This window comes from Rissa tridactyla, chromosome 5 (genome assembly GCF_028500815.1).
Source record: "Rissa tridactyla isolate bRisTri1 chromosome 5, bRisTri1.patW.cur.20221130, whole genome shotgun sequence".
Lineage (NCBI taxonomy): Eukaryota > Metazoa > Chordata > Aves > Charadriiformes > Laridae > Rissa > Rissa tridactyla.
The window spans coordinates 16,309,509-16,326,965 of record NC_071470.1 but is presented as its reverse complement, the minus strand read 5'-3'; the positions used below and the strand labels follow the sequence as shown (position 1 = coordinate 16,326,965).

The following is a 17,457-nucleotide window of genomic DNA, read 5'->3' as shown; positions in this document are numbered from 1 at the left end:
GTATTTTCAATTAACATTGTATAAAATATTTTATAATATCACTTTCCATGCAAGCAAGAAGAGTGAAACTTTTAAAAAGCTGGATATATACGATGAATTAATATTTATTGTCATGTATTGAAATATATGTCTTTCAGACACCCTCTTTGACCAACGCTCTTATCTGCAGATATTTAAAAAGGTAATGCGGAAGCCAGATTCTTCTAGCTACTATATTTAACTACAAAGTACCTGCTATGGGAGCTGGCAATAATTTTGGTACAAGATCAAGTAACGTAGGTTCAGTTATTCTTCTTGTATGAAGAGAGACAAATCTTCAGCTGACGTCCAGTGTAGCTCCCTGGAAGCCAACGGAGTTGTGCTGTTTTACACGTGAGGATGTGGCTCGCCGTGGGACAGTCCACTTCTTCCCCCAACCCAAGGTCCCAGTCTTTGCTGTGAATTGTACCATAGGCTGCTGGCTGGTACTGAACAAGCAGAAGGAGAAAAGAATGTAAGTTGTCCATTTTCACAAGGAATGCACTTCATGTTCACGGAATGTTTTGCTGCAATGATTTGATGTATTTCTCCCAAACATCCTAGATAGGATGCTATTTTTTTTTCAGGCTTTGGGGCACAGTAATTGTCTCTACTTACCTGGTGGTCTTGAACAGCCAGGCCTCACACAGATCCATTCAACATAGTTAATTTAAATTTGTGGTAATTTCCTTTCTGCATCACTTCTCGTAATAGGCGTGTGCATCCTTGGCAAACATTTTAACAACTGCACTTATAAGTAAGTACTGTCTCTGAATAGCTGTGTATTACTTTAAACCCTAATGCTCCCCTGGCGTTTTCCTTTTTTTCTTGGATTGACACAGGAATCCCTAACGTGGGATCTCAGCTGCTGCCGAGGCAGCGCTCAGCATTTCATGCTCTGCTGTTGGAGGAAGAAGAGTGTGATGCACTCCACAGGAACAGTGAGGAAGCAGCAGGTCTCTACTACTTCTATATGCTGCCTCGGATCCACTGGAGCATCTGCCTCAGTGCAGCTCTGGGTCCAACACTGCCAAGAACTGGGACTAGAAAACAGACTGCAAATCCCAAAGTAGTGGGATTTGATCTAAAATGGAGTAACATAATTGGCATACTTGGCCTCTGTCATTACTTTTCTTACTGCAGTATTTCTGACTTCCTAGGTTGCACAACTGCTTTGAAGAGCAAAAGGCAGAGACATCTGTGTTGGTCATCAATGTATCTTAAACCCTGGAAACCGCTTATAATTCGTTCTGACTTGCTTGAGATACTTACAGAAGGCAAGTGTCTATTGCTGCAGTCCTACATCTTCTATAAAGACTAAGAGACAAAGACAAAAGGTTACTAATGATTGCTATTTATTTTGTTAAGTCAATAAAAAGTGCATAGTACAAGCCCTTTATCCCAATCCAAGTACTCAGTAAAAGATTACTAGGAAACCGCAAATGGCACAGATGATTTTTCGTTTGGCATAATTCAGACATTTTAAACCACCGATTTACATTAGGTACATCACATCATCACTCCTCCTTTTTCAATCATGAACGTTACAAGGCTAAGTGATCTGCAGACAATACATGAATACATATGATTTCTCATTTCAGAGTATAATAATTGTGTTAAGCAGACTCTAAAAATACTATTGTTTTAACAAAGTTCTAAGCTAAGGTATAATTGTAAACTTCCCTCCATATTTCCCAAGTTGCCACAACTTGCATCTCTTATTAACCAAGCTTAAAACCCTCATTACGGAATTAATCATGTCCTGAAGCTTCACACACCACTAATCTCTTCCACATTTCTTCTCAAAATTTACCATAAACATCTGTAACCATGACACAACGATTTCATCGCAAACTACATCACTAAAGGCCAGATTTCTGCCACCCTTACTAAAGCTGCTACTAGTACATTATCTCAGAGTAGTCCCACAAACTTCAGTGCAACTACTTGATGAGTAAGGCACTATTTAACATGAATAAGAGTGGCAAAATACAGTCCTACAATTAGTTACTTTTGTTTTAATTAAGAGTGGTGATCTGAAGGTTATACCTTGGAGAGAGTATCTGAATTTAGAAGGCATACATTTTGACGTGGGATAGTGGCCTGGCTCTTTAGTAAAACATTTTACAATAAAATATTTCCCATCTTTCTTCTTTTACATAGAAAATTTAAAATAGCAATTTACATGAGGAAAGCATACATGTATAAAATCACTGGGACAATTACTTGGAGGAATTTTGAGCAAAGACAGTTCATTTAAATGTAAAACCCAACATTACTCTGAACAAAAAGTTCATTTGCCAAGACTGTTGGAGCTGGGTGCACATGGTGAGGTTTTTAAATACATACACAGACATTTAAGTAAAGCAAGACTGATCCTCACACGTGAGGAGCATCTGCTGTACGTCTCACCAGCTTCCAGTAGGATGAGGAGTGGTGCTGTCTGAAATGAAGCCTTTTTCTGTTGGCTTTTTAATCAACTGGAAGCCTGTTTTATGCATCCAATAGTGAAGCAGTCTGGCCAAAAATTCTTGGAGAAAAGGTCATTGTAGTGGATTTATATATATATTTTCTCGCTGGTTCAACAAAATGATGCTGTATTACTTGTTCTGTTCAAAACAGTATCCCAAACATAAAGGTACACGGAAGGCAAATAGCAAGCACAGTCAGATTGCTTGTCCCAGTGACATCTTTACACAGTGTTTGTGGCCTGTACACCATTAGACGCAATAGGACAAATTCTCTCAGCTTCTCTGCTGCAGCTCCGCTGCTTTACATGGTACTGCGCTGACGTCACTGAGAGCACCTGGCCCAATCTTCTTAATTTTTTTCTTTCCTTTTTTTTTTTTTTTTACACATGCTCCTATGCTTGGGAGCACACTATTCCACAGAAATTCAAAGGGCAGTTACATCAAATTACAGAAGCCTTTCTTCAGGTCTACGCTGTACCTTTACAAGGAGGCTTAGCTGGCCCGCTGTTAACCCTGAGGAGGAAAACCCTGCATCTGTCAACCATGGGATCTGATGTGAGATTTTTGTTAGAGCCTGTTAATACAAACCTTTATGCATCTTAACAGTTAGTCCCTTGAGCTCCATAACTCAAGTCCTCAAGAAATAAAGGTTTGTAGAGTAAGGCTTTGAATTCCCATATGTCTGTTCTACTGACCTTTACGGAAAGAAGCTTCATGTTGGTAACATAAAAATGTTCTTTACATTATTCTCATCAATTTTTCAAATTGATCAAGAAAAATATACAGTGTTGCTTTTCTGTACATCTTTAAAATGTTCTTAAATTAATGTACATAAAAAAGTCATTCCCATTTGCTACAATGGGAGATGTGCACAGGTACGTGCACAGCCACACATACGCACACCTAAAGACACCACACATACACACAAATATCAGAGGGAAAAGACATGCCGTATGTAGTCACCTGCAAGTTTGTTATTCTACAATTACAACCAGCAGATAAGGATGAAATGTTAAGAATTGCTGATAACACACATAACCTGAATATCCAGTATATGTCATATACCGAAAGTTGGTAACCTCGGTAACCTCTTGGTATGATTTCATCCCGTCCAAGATACATTACACCATGGCTAAAAACTTGTTAAGATACCGATTATTAAAAGATTATACCAGGACAGACAATTCTACCAAGTTCTTCTCACTAAATTTCTCTTTTCTTAAAAGTCCGTAAGTAAACAAATGCAGTTTTGGAATACATTTTTTGGAAAATGTATCGAATAAGATCTATCACTTATTATTGAACAAGATTAATTCCTTTTTTGGTGGTATAATCTCTTGTGTAAAGTTCCCAAGATATATTTCAAAGCTCTGACAGTGGCAATTATCACATTCACTTCTTTGCACACACACACAAACACACACACATAGTATAATTCTAGTGGACAATCCGTGCTTTTGCCAACAACCCTGAAAACTATGTTAGTGGTCCAAAGACCAGACTAAAAGCTGCTCTGAACCCAGGGCAAATATAAAATAATTTCAATTTTTCACCACATGACTAAGCTAATAGTTGCAACCATAATATAACTCTCAAAAGCATACTGGAGAAAAAATATGGATTAATCTGAAGAAAGGTCAGTAACCTTCCATTATTATAGGTGCACAGGGATTTTTGTTTTCTTTCAATGCATATCAGAAATCACCGCAAAGAAATTAAGATCACTGTAACAGAAAGAGACTGAGTGGAATGTCCACAGTAACAGTAACAATCAAAAAACCCCTGCAACGCCTTATCATTATTCAGATTACAATCTACTAGGAACTGTAATAACATACAAAGCAAAAATTAACTTAAAATGGAAGTCGCTAAGTTATGTTCATGAACATAACTGCTGAATGATAATTCTGCTCTATATAAATGAGAAAAGAAGAGAGTATTGAATGGAGTTTAGGAGTAATCTGGTCACTTCGTTCATTTGGTCGTGCAAGGTTTTAGCTGCTGAACTTTTCCCATACTGAATGCTCTAGTCCACTGGTGGGGCTGGTGGTTCCTGTCCCTAGGGGGAAGGAAGAAGGAAAAGAAAAAAAACAACACAACACATAGAGGATTAGAAACAGTGCTTCACATAAGAGGATTTAGCAATTAAAGACGAACTCAGAAGAGTTACATTGTGCTTTCTTATAAGGTCTTTCAGTATCTCTGTATTCAGAGCACATGAGCACCAAAGAACAATACTGTTTCCTGCATCAATAGGGATTTTTCCATCATCCCACATCTAGGACAAAGATGCTGTAATTTTGTCTACTGACTTCTCTAAAAGCTGTGATTTTCCCGTTGTACATAAGAAGGCAGGAGGCAGTTCCATCTAGGGACAGCCGGTGTCCAGAGGACATTATGTCCCACACTCTGTTACCCGTGCCTTCTCCATCCCATGGCAGGCCTCACGGTTGGCCTTCATGATTCTACTTTCACTTTGGTTTTACTCATTTGCATTGTTAATGGAGTTCCAAGAAAATACAGGGAAAAAAATGTAATGAAAAAATGACCGTAAAATAGTTTGTATTAAAACCAAATACATATAAGCTATTGTGGAGTCTTTCTGCAGGGCGCTTTAAGACGCACTTACATTATGTGGGCTGCTTGGCTTTCCGGCTGTGTTGGATCCTCTCAGATTACTAGGTCTCAGTAAGAACAAGACAAGTGCAATCACCACCCAGGCCATCATTATCATGGCAAAGCTGATGCCATTGTCACTGGAGGAATTTGGTCCTGGCACTACAGACAAGGAAAATTCAAGTCATTACACAGACCAACAGCAGAGTTCTTTCCCCAAAATGAAAACAAAAATGCAATATAAGTCTCAGAAAAAAAAAAAGAGAAACATTTTTCAGTTGAGTTTTCTGATTAGTCCTTCCTTTTGGCTTTGAGATAAGTAATTCTTAGTTAATTTTACACTGTTTTTTAATCACATTTCTTATCCCTTTGAAAAGATAATCTATTTCATAAGATTTCGCTGGAATTCTCACAATTATGAATATTTCTTAGTTCACATTAACTTATAACGAACTGGAAATGACAAACACACACTTTGTATTTAACAAATCAAACTTGATTTTTAAGAAATCAAACTTGATGCAAAATATATTTATATGGAAAACCCCCTCATCTGTATGCTGGTGCTTGTTTGTTGCCTCAAACAAATAAAAGAATAATTCTAAAGACATGAGAGCTCAGACTCCATTGTTAAGCCCTGCACAGAGAACATGCCAATTCTAGTAAGAAGGGAGCAAACTAATGGTTATAATTTTGTTGGTTACTGTAAGTTACTTATTGAGAGTTTGTTCGAACAAGTGTCGGTGTCAATATGCCAGATCTCCATGACTGATCAGCCGGGTCATTTGGTACTTCTGATAGCATCAAGAATCACAGAATGGTTTGGGTTGGAAGGGACCTTAAAGATCATCTAGTTCCAACCCCCCTGCCCTGGGCAGGGACACCTCCCACCAGACCAGGCTGCTCAAAGCCCCATCCAGCCTGGCCTTGAACACTTCCACGGATGGGGCACCCACAATTTCCCTGGGCAACCTGTTCCAGTGCCTCACCACCCTCACTGTAATGAAAAACGTATCTGTCAGGAGGGGAAAAAATGCTGAGGAGATACATGAAAAAGTGAAGCCCAGGAATACAAGGTAAAAATTTTACACCTAATTTTCATACAGAACATCTGAGATATCAAAGCATGGAAATAAAACTGAGAAAATCCCCTCAGACTGGAGATGGCTGGTTAGTCTCTTTTGGATCAAGAAACTCTTGCAAATACCTGCACAACTGAAAATAAAAAACTTTTGTCCTCTGAAACATAATTTCAAATAATCAAACTGTAACTAATGCCAGCGGAAGTGTAAACCAATGTACAGTTAATTACCTATGGTACTCACATGGCTCATCAATTAATACAGAGCAATTAATACAAAGCTATAATGAATAACCTCAGGAAGAGAAGAGCTATTCTATTTTATTACTCAAGTTGACAGCTTTAACTTTTGGGGAAATTCCACGGAGACACCCGTATCCATCAGATTTTTCAGTTAATTCATTTGGACCATCTGAATGGTCCAAATTGTATCCAAATTGTATTCAAATTCAGTATTGACTGAATACTGATTCAGTCAAGTCTGGATTCAGTGTGAGTTGGAAGTTGTTCTTACTTAATGTTTGCTGGATACCCAGTGAACTGCTGGAGTCACTTATTTCCTTGAAGGCTAAGGCTGATGCCAAAGAACCATCCTCATCACTGTCATGCTGGGGTAGCACTTTTAACGGAGGCTCTTCTGTGGCAGTGGTTTCTTCATAACACAGCTCAGACCCAGCAGAGGGGCAGGCACTGCGGGGAAGCTTGCAGCCATGCCATTCACAATGCCTCTCTTCTGTGAATAACGCTTCTTGGGTCGGGGCTGTTGGACTGATGTCCTTTACCGACATCAGGTGCACTCAAAAACGTTGAAAAAGAAAAAACCCCACATACTACAGAAGTTCATGCTTCTCAAAGCACGAACAACACCATTAACTTGTATGAGCAAATGAAACTGCCATACAGCTCTTGCCTTTTAAATGTCCAAAATATAGACATTGCGAAACTCCAGAAGTTGCTAATGTAAAGGAATCGTATGATTAGAAGTATATACAATTACAAGTGACAGTTCTTTTGGAGATCTGAGTGAACAAAGGGCGCTGTACATGAGGAGAAGTTAGAGTGTAAAGAAAATAAATGAGAATGCTACAGGTTCTAATTCATTAAACTCTAACACATAATTGATTCAGAAAGCATATGGAATAAGAGTTTAGACCTGCAGTTGTGTCACAGGAAAATATTATTCTTATCAACAAGATATATCAATATTTTAAATCTTGGATGACCCTTATATATGCAATCCAGTAAACTAGCATATAATTTGGCATGAAAAGAACAACTGCTTTATTCCGGGGCTTCCAGACAACATTAATAGCCACCCTGAGACTACCTTCAGCAGCACATAAGACAGCCGTAGGTACCTGCTTTGGCACACATTGAAAACTCAGATCACCTGTTAGGCTGGACTCCCCATACAGTGCAGAGAAAGGGGGACCAGTTAGGCTGCTTTCTGGAACTCTTGCTGAACCATAGCATATTTAGGATCCGTGGTTAAACAAGAGTTGGGGTAAGTAAATGCTGCTAAGTCAGCTCATGCTACAGGTCAAGGAAGGCTGCAGGAGGAACCACAGAGGGAAACCACAGGCGTTCCTCCAAAACATAATTTCTAACCAGCCTGCGTTGTAATACGGTTTGGATGGAACCAAATGTGCTGAAACATGTTCTAAACTAAGTTAAGCAAGACAACAGCTTGGCCCTGTACTACCTACTCAAAGGATGCCAGATACTAAAACAGCCACAACACTGTTTACGCTATTCAAGTACCATTAAACCCACACCTCTCACAAATGACCACGTGTTTTAATAAGGACTGGAGATATTTCAGAATCTGTTACTTTAATCTCTTAACACAAGGACATGAGGATAAGCAAAATCTCACATAGCCGGGGTGAATCACACTTTTCAAAGCTTTGCATCGCCAATCAAGAGAACAGACAAGAAGCTGTTTCAGCTACTGGGAGCAATAGTATGTAGAAGACGACAATCTTTTGCTACAAAGACCTCCATCACTGAGATCACAAAATAATCAGATAAAACCAGCTTATGGATAAAGAACAGTTGAATGAAGCTGAAACCAAGGAGGATGGAATTTATGCTGATGGGCAGAAGAAAAAACCTTATTTTTAAGAGTTCACAGCTGCAGTGCTTTACCTATAATTGATATTTTTGCAGGTATTTTAGAAGTGTTTTTTTGACTCCTTAAAGAATAAAGGCTATCCTACAAGAGCACTTGTGAATGATATTTTTTAATATTTCCAGATGGCTGGAAGATCGTCCTGTTTTGACCTCACAGATGAATGTCCCTGCCATCCATTTTGATGGATGGGTCTGGTTATTAATCTCCAGTGCCTGGGAGACACCAACCAGTACAGAATGTAGCAGTACATATTCCCGTGTCACCAAGTGACATGAAACTTACAGTCTCTAAACTGCCTTTCCATGCAACACCGAATCCAGCCCAAAGTCTTTACTTTCAGAGTATCGGGTCCCCTGGGCTCAGCATACCTGTATATCCACACACTTCTGAGTGAAGCCTGTGAGCAGTTCCGCCCCTCTGGTTACCTGCAATTTTTTTTTACATCATGGCTGAATTTTCTCTGTGCAGGAGACAGCTTTATGAGGGACTAGTCTGAGACTGTGGGGTAAACTCCCACGGGAGCTAATGACTATGGTGAATCCTATCTGTTGCTCCACATATAACATACAGTTCTTTGGCTTCTTTTTTCCTATAGAAACAGAGAGTAGGTCATGTAAACCTCAGAGAGAAATGGGAAGGGAAAAAAAAATCTTCTGTGACAGATGTTTGCCATCTCATTTAATGTTCTACTAAAAGGCAGTGAAAGCTACTAAAATGATGAGTTTGGTGAAAATAATTTCTAAAGAGTAAAGGTCAACAACATCCTGATTGTGCAACTGAAATCTCAAGAATACAATATTAAAATTAATAAACACCCCTGTTAAATACTCCTTACATGAACTTAGTTCTCCTCTTAAAGTGCTATTTTGCATTCAGAGTGAGGTTGTACTCTAAAGAGAAAGAGGAAAGATTGCATTTCTTTTACTGTTAAATTATATTCCCTGTAGTGCTTTTTGTCTGCCCTCTCATGGTAGAAATACCTCCTTTTGGATCTTTAGCTTTTGACTGTTTAACATCTGCATGGGGGAAGACAGAAGATGCTCTCTGACTTGTGCCTTCTTCTTTTCATGGTGTTTTTAGCCTTGCCTGTTCTGTGAAAGAAAGGCAGGAAACCATATGAAGAAAGGTATCTTACAGATGAATCATCAGGGAAGACAAAGAGCCTGTGGGACCTCCAGCAGATAATCAAAGGCAAGGATTAGGAAACCGAAGAAAGCAAAAAAGGGCTGGAGCGGAGGAAGGGAGAAGGGAATTACCAGAAAAGGGAGGGAAGAGTTGGCAGACATTTCACGCCATCAGGTTAGGCTGCTGTGATTCCCCCAGATGAGTACAACCCAAGATGAATCACAGATATGCATTCACTTTAAAATACATTGAAATCTGGGAGTAGAGCAGACAGCATTTCAGACAGTCATCTCTGAGCACATGACAAGCTAGTAGAGCACTGAGAATAACGTTGAAAATATGAATGTGGTAAATCCAGGTCACAACATCTGGGAATTGCTAGAACACAGACAAAAAACTCAGGCGGTGGCCCTCATTTCCTTTGACATGGAAAGCTGACTGTGAAGGGCCATGAGCCATCAGAGCCACTCAGTACCAGCCGCGGATCCTCCCTGGGCTGGATGAACCGCTGATGTTGCAACTGCAACATGCTTCAGAGAAATATTCCCTGCTCCACTTGCATTAGACACAATTCAGAAAAGAATTATTGCTCTTATTCCTTATTTCAAGGGAAACTCTAAGATCTTCTGATTTGCTGAGCATAAACACTCCCAACAGAATATTAAATGTGCTGCATATTCAAAACATGCAGCCTTTTTTCTCCAAGGCACCCACTGAAATGGAGGGAACAGTCGTCACACTCTGATACACGCTTTACCGTCGTAGCAGATACTCTGATGGAGAATCAGCAGAGGAACAGCCATCAAGCAGAGTGCCCAAATGCTCCCTGAAGCGGTGCTCATATCCTTCTGCATGTAGGAGTACAAATCCAAAAGCACTGGACCTGACACTGGCAGGAAACTCTCTGCAGGGCAGTCATTGCAATACAATGCTGCCAACAACCATAAATAAGAATTTAGAGCTAATAACACAAAAATGAGAATGCAGGAGCCTTGGTGCTACTGCTTTGATCTGTCTCCAAAAAAATCTAAAAAAGATCTGATATCAGGGGTTGAAAAACAAAGTGTGCTCAGGAAGAATCAACGCAGGGTGTTTCTGAGAACTTCCAGCTGGTAGCAACAGCACAACACATGACGCTGCTGTGACACTGGCTGAACCACAGCCCTGACGTTTCCCAAAACAAAACCACATACATCTCATCAGTTATTCCACAACCTTGCAACTTAAGAATCTGTGTATGACAACATTCCCAGCTGCGCTTCCAGAAGGAAGAACAAATCCTGGGAATGAGCAAACGGGTGGGAGTGAAACAAGTGTCTTCATATCGAGGTCCCGAAATGAGGAATCGAAGTCAGCAAGTTACAGGAAATGGAGCTGTGGGACCTAGGGAAGAGGAGACCCACCTCAAAAATAAGCTCATCATGGTATAGCTCATCAGAACAGGATGAAGCAATGGACAGAAGACTGGCCCAGAGTTGTTTTAATCTGTCTCTAAAAACATCTCTAGAAGCTTCTCCAGGCTCAATCTGTTTGTTTTTGTCTTTCGACTCCTGGGAGTCTTACAGAGCTCATGTTGGCCCAAGCACAGAATCACAGAAGCATCACAAAATAGTCTGACAAATAGGCAGTCAGTGTCATTGCCTCAGCAGAAAAATACCTTTGCTGGAACTAAATTTAAGGCAATATAATAATGTAGGAGAGGATTTACTCTATAATTTTTGCTTTAGTTTTTGAAACAAACCACTGGTTTGGAACAATTGCTGCCAAATTGCTTGCATCTGCACAGACAGTTATTGCAAGGATCTCTTTCAGGATGGAAAGCTATTTGCTGCAAACCATTCACATCCGCACTGTACTATAGCTTGGTAGCATGAAAGCCATCCCACAAGCTTTGTGCCCACACATAACAGAACTTACTCATTTATACGGTCTTTAGCCTAAGAGCTTCATAAATATTGAGGAGCCAAGACTCCCAAGGCTTGAGTGAGAATGACCTACCATCGCTTGGTGTTGACTGTGGACTAAAGCTCAGAAAGTTTCACAGCCTGGCTAATACAGAAAATATTCTGTCACCTGCCTCTTTCCCTCTCCTACATGCCTGTGATTTTTCAAAAAAATACATGTAGAAGTCTAAGGTGTGGGAGATGAAAAAGTCCACCCTAGGACAGGTGCTTTTGGGAGAGGAGGGGTGCTGGAAGTCACAGACACACAGCGGAACTTAGAAAGCCTGTAAAGAAAGAGGAAAGCCAGCAGCACTGCTATGGCACATGTGTGCCCCACTATTTTTTCAGGCGTTATCTGGGAGAATTTACAGCTTTTTCCCTTCAAGCCAACATGGCAATGATTCTGGGATTGTTTCCCACTGGGAGGGCACAGTGCAAATCCAAGCTAGATGCCCATCTCTAAATGGGTTTTAGTGGGGAGTGAAGAGGGAGGAACATGAGAGTGAACGAAGGCATGCCGTATCCCCAAGGTCCTGGAAACCTTGACTGCCCTGCTCCTAGACCCGCAGAAGACACAGGCACCGGCAGTTCTTGCTTCCAGGAACACTGCTGAGGTGCTCCCTGCTCCCTCCAAGCATTACAGTAGTCCTGATGCAGGCTAATTGTGTGAGTTCATACGCTCAATTGGTAAAGCAATACAGGAAAACCAGATCCACTTCATTTTTATTTATAAGCATTTGGCAATGTTCCCTCTAGACCATGAAAAGTGTAAACAGAGCACCTCAGGGCAAGCTTACATTACTGCATAACCTCTGCACAGCTACGCTTCCCTGCAGATGCTGGTAACGTTTGACTGTCCTTGTTATGTTCACTGTTTGGGAGAGGTTTTTGGATATATTTCACAGCGAATTTCAAAGAAGCGTACACATCGGTACTCTGCTTCATTAACTACGCAGATGCCGAGACAAACAGAAACGCAGTCATGGTGTGTGTCAGCTTATCAGTCAGAGCTGGTGGGGAAGCTCCTCTCCCTCACGCTGGAGCAGAGGATTCACCGTACTGACAGTAAGTCTTTCAGCCCCATCCGTGAACACGTCCACGTGTGGGGGTCCATGCTGAATACCCAGTCTTCACTGGTTAGGCTGCTATGGCTGTAAGGAGGACAAATAAAGCCCCCTCCAAATTTTTTCCTCAGGGAAAAATTGAAATCATCCCATTTGGAGGCTAATGGTAATATTCAGTAATGCGTGGGACCCGATGGATGGTCATGCTGGTGTACTGGTACCTCCAGCCTTCTCACCATTGCTGCTTCCATACAGTGCTTCCAATGTACAAATTATCATGACAGATTCTCAGAAATTACCTCCCCCACATAACTGTAGTACTGTAATATTTGAGTCAATGTAATATGTTCCTATAACATTAAAGCAACTGCTGCGTTTTAAAGACCAGTCAGACTGTATTTTAATTACGACTGTTTATTTTACTTCCATGCACCTGATCCTGATAGTTACTCACATTCCTGAAGGCATTCTGTGTCTGTGCAGTACGACTGGGATTGTCTCAGCTGAAACAGAGAAAAAGAAAGGCATCACACTTAGCAATGAGACTTGGTCAGCTTTTACCAAAATCATGATTTAGTATAATGTCAGAACACAAGCTCAAGATAAGATTATAACTGATCCTTTACTGCATCGCACTTGGCTTATGGTGCGTGAAGAATCCCAGGTACGGATGTAGTTTCTGAACACTATTTACACAACACCTTTAAATCACCTGACTAAAGTGTTATCGCTTCCACACAGGTTGCAGCCACTGAATGCCTTTTAAAATTCAAGTTAAAAATCTATAGTGATACAGATATGCTCTCTACACGTATTTTGGGATTTATAATGGATAGCTGTTACTACTGTTATCTAGATCAAGTAACATTAAACCACTCTGTGATTACATAGCAATAAATGATCAGACTGCGATAACAGTTATGCACAGAGAAGTCGAATTAAAATTGCATATTTATACTTGGCACTTGCTGTTTTTTCCACCTAGGATCTTTTTTTAAAAGCTGATTTTAATATGTATTGTACTGTTTTTTCTCTTTAGTGATGGGTAAAATTTAAAGCGCTTTTGGCAACTGTAATGACTATTTGCATTTACAGACGAGGTAAGCTTGCTAACTGCAAGAAAAGTCAACGCTGGCTAACCTGCAAATCAGTATAACTATTTTACAGATGACAGAGTCGAAAAAGAAAGACAAATATCACATTCTTTAACAGGCACAGAGAAGTTAAATGGATGGGATTTAATCTGCTGTATTATGGAAATAGGTTCTATCCTCTGCTTAGGTAAACTACCTGGATTAATAATAAAAGTTTTTAAAAGTACAGAATCGTTACAATGCCTTGGTTAGAACTGACATTTGCTTTTTGACAGGTTTTATGTCACAGTAGTGTCACAAATCCCAACACTTCCTGTCACAACAGGCTAATCTGTTTATTATCAGCGTAAATATACAAATGTAAAAAAAAAAAGAAAATATGATGTTCTTTATGAAAGAAATACATGAATAATTTCTACAAACCCAATTTCCCCTTGCACTGGCATAAGTGATTTGCTGTATGCAGTCATAATATTATGCAAAGCACATCAAGGAAACAGATGAGCGACCGACGGAGGAAGACATTTGGAAAAGACTAAGCTCCTTCCTTTATCATCATGATTTTCAATGACTGACGCATTTGAGAAATAATAAAAAAAAAAAAAGTAATTGGAGATTGATCACATTCATTCTTTCATTAACATATTACGATCTGCTAGCAAATTTACTGAGACTACGAAGAAGTTCCTTAGGAAGTACTGGGAAGGCTGGATTTAACCTTTCAGCTATTTCTATAGTTAAAAACAACAGCAGGAGAAATTCAAACAAAAGACTTCTACTTACATTATTAAAAAAAATAATCTATCAAACTATGCATATTTCCTGTCTTTCTTTTATAAAAGTAAAAACTCATTTTATGTTCAAACTTTGGAAGACATTCTCAAAGGGGAGGTTTTACAATAGCAATAGTACCTATTTGGAATATCTGACACCGAGAGACTCCTGAACTGGGAAAACTGGGTATCACTATACCCACATTTTAAAGAGATCAGCAACATAATTATCTTCTGTTTGTATAAGGATTTAATTCTGGAGGGGGCTTAGTTTATAATCCCTACTCTGTAAAGCACAGTTTAAAAGTATTCTTCAACACAGAACGATGCCCAGGATTAAAATGGGTCATAGGTATATGATCAGAAACATCGTACAGGTCAACAAGCACATAGCACTGAGTTATCCCTCTGTCCCCAGGGTGGTTAGTGCTCATACAGCGCATCTCGTTTGCCCAGGTAGGCAGCACCTTTGGGTGATCTAGCCACAATATTAGTTATCTCCCATTCTAAGTGTTACACTCTGTCCAAATACCTCTTTTTTAAACCATGCAATTAACGTTTCTATACAAGCCACCTCAAAAATGGTGCATGTACTTTTTGTTGCCATTAACATCCTTCACCGGCCTACCAGATGGGCTTCCACTGCCACCACAGAAGACAGCTGATGGAGCTCCAGCTTTGACTGACATGAACATGTTAACCACTACGTTTAACAACAACAGAAAGATATTCTGGCTACAGCTGTGCCTTTCTTGAAGAGGGGTCTCAGCAGTGGCCATGATAACACCATGCTTTGTCCGTCACCGTTCCCTTGACCATTTCTTCAAGAAAAGACTCCACACTATCTGGAAGTGTCTGTTGATGTAGTAGGCCACCTGATTAAGACACAGTAAGTATTAAACACCTGAGATTTTGCGCACCCAGAGGGTGCATTCAGATACTGACTTTTATCCTACAGGCATCCTTTGTGACTTCTCAAAAGACGTGACAGGCTCCAAGACCTTAGAATGAAAAGTACTGCTGGAAACCCCAATGACAGAAATATTACAGTAAGCAAGCAGCCTTAAGAAAAATAACATTAGCAGTTGCTCTACAGATCTCTGCTGAAAAAATGCTCTTAGATTATACCCTGCCAATAAGGAAAAAAGTCTGCTTATGTATGGAGGAACGATGTACAGAGGAACATTTACAAACTACAGAGCCATCTGTACTTTGTCTGATAATAGGGCTGTGCTTTCCAGAGGGGTTGGACAACAAATATTCCATTTTTTTCCTAGGGATTTAGAAACTAACTGTACAAGGTAGGTTTAGAAACCTCAAAATCTGTTGTGAAACAGTTACAAGAGAAAAGTATGAAAAATCAGCGTTTTAAAAAATAATTTGTATGAAATTCCTTTAAACTGAAAACAATACATAATCATACTAGCATGCAGATTTAAAGATCCACCTAAAAAAAAATACACTTCAGTGTCTCTGCTGCATTTGTATCCAGCAATACAAATATTTCTTAGAAATATTTCTCAACCATTTCAGGTAATACAAAATTTCCTTATAAAAACTACTTGCGCTGGAGAAGATTTGGGCAGAATAGAACCACCCATAGACTCACATAGGTTTTAAGAAGCCATCGATCACATGATGAAAAACACACTCAAATATCTTCTCATGCTCAGTTCCCCTCCTGACTACAAGCACAGGCAAAATCTCAGTAACCCACAAGCAGAAGCTCTAGGAGGGCTCTGTAAGCCGGGGAGCCAGGTAACAAATCCGTTTTTAACAGCTCAGTGATGGGCTGCCTATTGTTCTCTTGGGATGAAACACGGCAGATGACGGAAAACGAGCAGCAGTAAAACTAGGTTTTTCTCAATTCTCTCCTAACTCTGTAATCCAATGCAAATCTGATCCCCTGCGGTCACTCAATTAGTCAAAAGACGAGAAGTGATTCTGGCACGTGTATGAAATGCTTACGCAAGTTGAATCGCTGGGAAAGGTAGTGTCTTTCGCTGAAACAAGAATGTTCCTTCTACCAATTAGCTCTCTCTTGATAACTACACCCTTAAGGGACATAGCAACTGTTGAAAAAAAAATTGAATGTGAGACATTTCAATCAGCAGGTAATTGAAAAAAAGCAATTATCAGGGAGTGGAAACAAACAGTCCTTTTTATTCAGATTTTGGAGAGGGAGTTTGGATAAAAGTTTGTGGAATAATAGTAAGAAGTTGAACCAGACCTTCCCTCTTCTCAACAAAACCCTCAAAAAGACTTCTCAAATACACTCAATGTCTTTCAGAGTGGGAATAGTACAAAGTTTATGAGAAAAAATCTGAATAGAGAAGTAATTATTATAGTACATTAACTTGTACATACTTAAAGGCAATATTATTAATGGTGGTTTTGGTTTTATTCGTATTCAGAGATCCTTGTGTTGTCAAAAATGTGAATTTAGTGGAAGATTAACAGCTGGCTGCCTGATCTGATACCTGCTAAAGTCAGCAACAGCTTTTCCATGTTTTTCAGTATATTCTGGAACAGGGCCTTAAAAAGAACACTGAAATTAGGTGAGTGAAACATCAGGGCTTATTCAACAAAAGGATAGAGTGAAAAATGTTACAAAACTAAATATTTATAGAAATTATTATTTTCTTCCAATTTAAATGAAGAGGATTATAGCTGAATTTTAACAGTCTGTGTGCAGTTTGTCATCCAAATACAATAAATGACTTAGTGCATGTGAGCCAAAAAATGAACTAATTTATCTTTTATTGTCCAAAATGAAGTAAACACAAATTGTAAACAGCATGAAAGCTAAAAAGGAGCTAAAAAGGCTCAAAAATTTTCAGTTTTAATGCAGCGCAAACTTGCAGGCAATACAAGTAAAAATACTAATTACAAATGCAGATTATCTAAAATACAACTCTGAACCTTAAATCACTCCAAGTATATTTAAAAACTTGTATAGCTTAAGTTAAAATAATTTAAATTCATAATCCCCACACCACAAGAACTCTTGGTCAATATGAGTATTTGGTTTCTATGAAGTCCCTCATAAATTCTTGAAACGGGGAGGCATCATGGCTGAATTACAGCAAATCAGTGTCCACTCACTGACATATTTTGAATGTAAACCCAACATGATGC

General features: G+C 39.5%; 1 protein-coding gene across 1 annotated transcript in view; it reads right to left on the bottom strand.

The window, feature by feature from the left end:
• Positions 1 to 1,356: 1,356 nt before the first annotated feature.
• Positions 1,357 to 17,457, bottom strand: part of SMIM14 (small integral membrane protein 14) — a 42,632-nt gene continuing 26,531 nt past the window's right edge. Inside the window, exons 3-5 of the mRNA XM_054203391.1 lie at positions 12,907 to 12,955; positions 5,119 to 5,267; positions 1,357 to 4,548 (exon numbers count right to left, since the gene is read on the bottom strand). Coding sequence (XP_054059366.1) covers positions 4,516 to 4,548; positions 5,119 to 5,267; positions 12,907 to 12,955 — 231 coding nt within the window. The 3' untranslated portion in view covers positions 1,357 to 4,515. The remainder of the gene's footprint in view (positions 4,549 to 5,118; positions 5,268 to 12,906; positions 12,956 to 17,457) is intronic.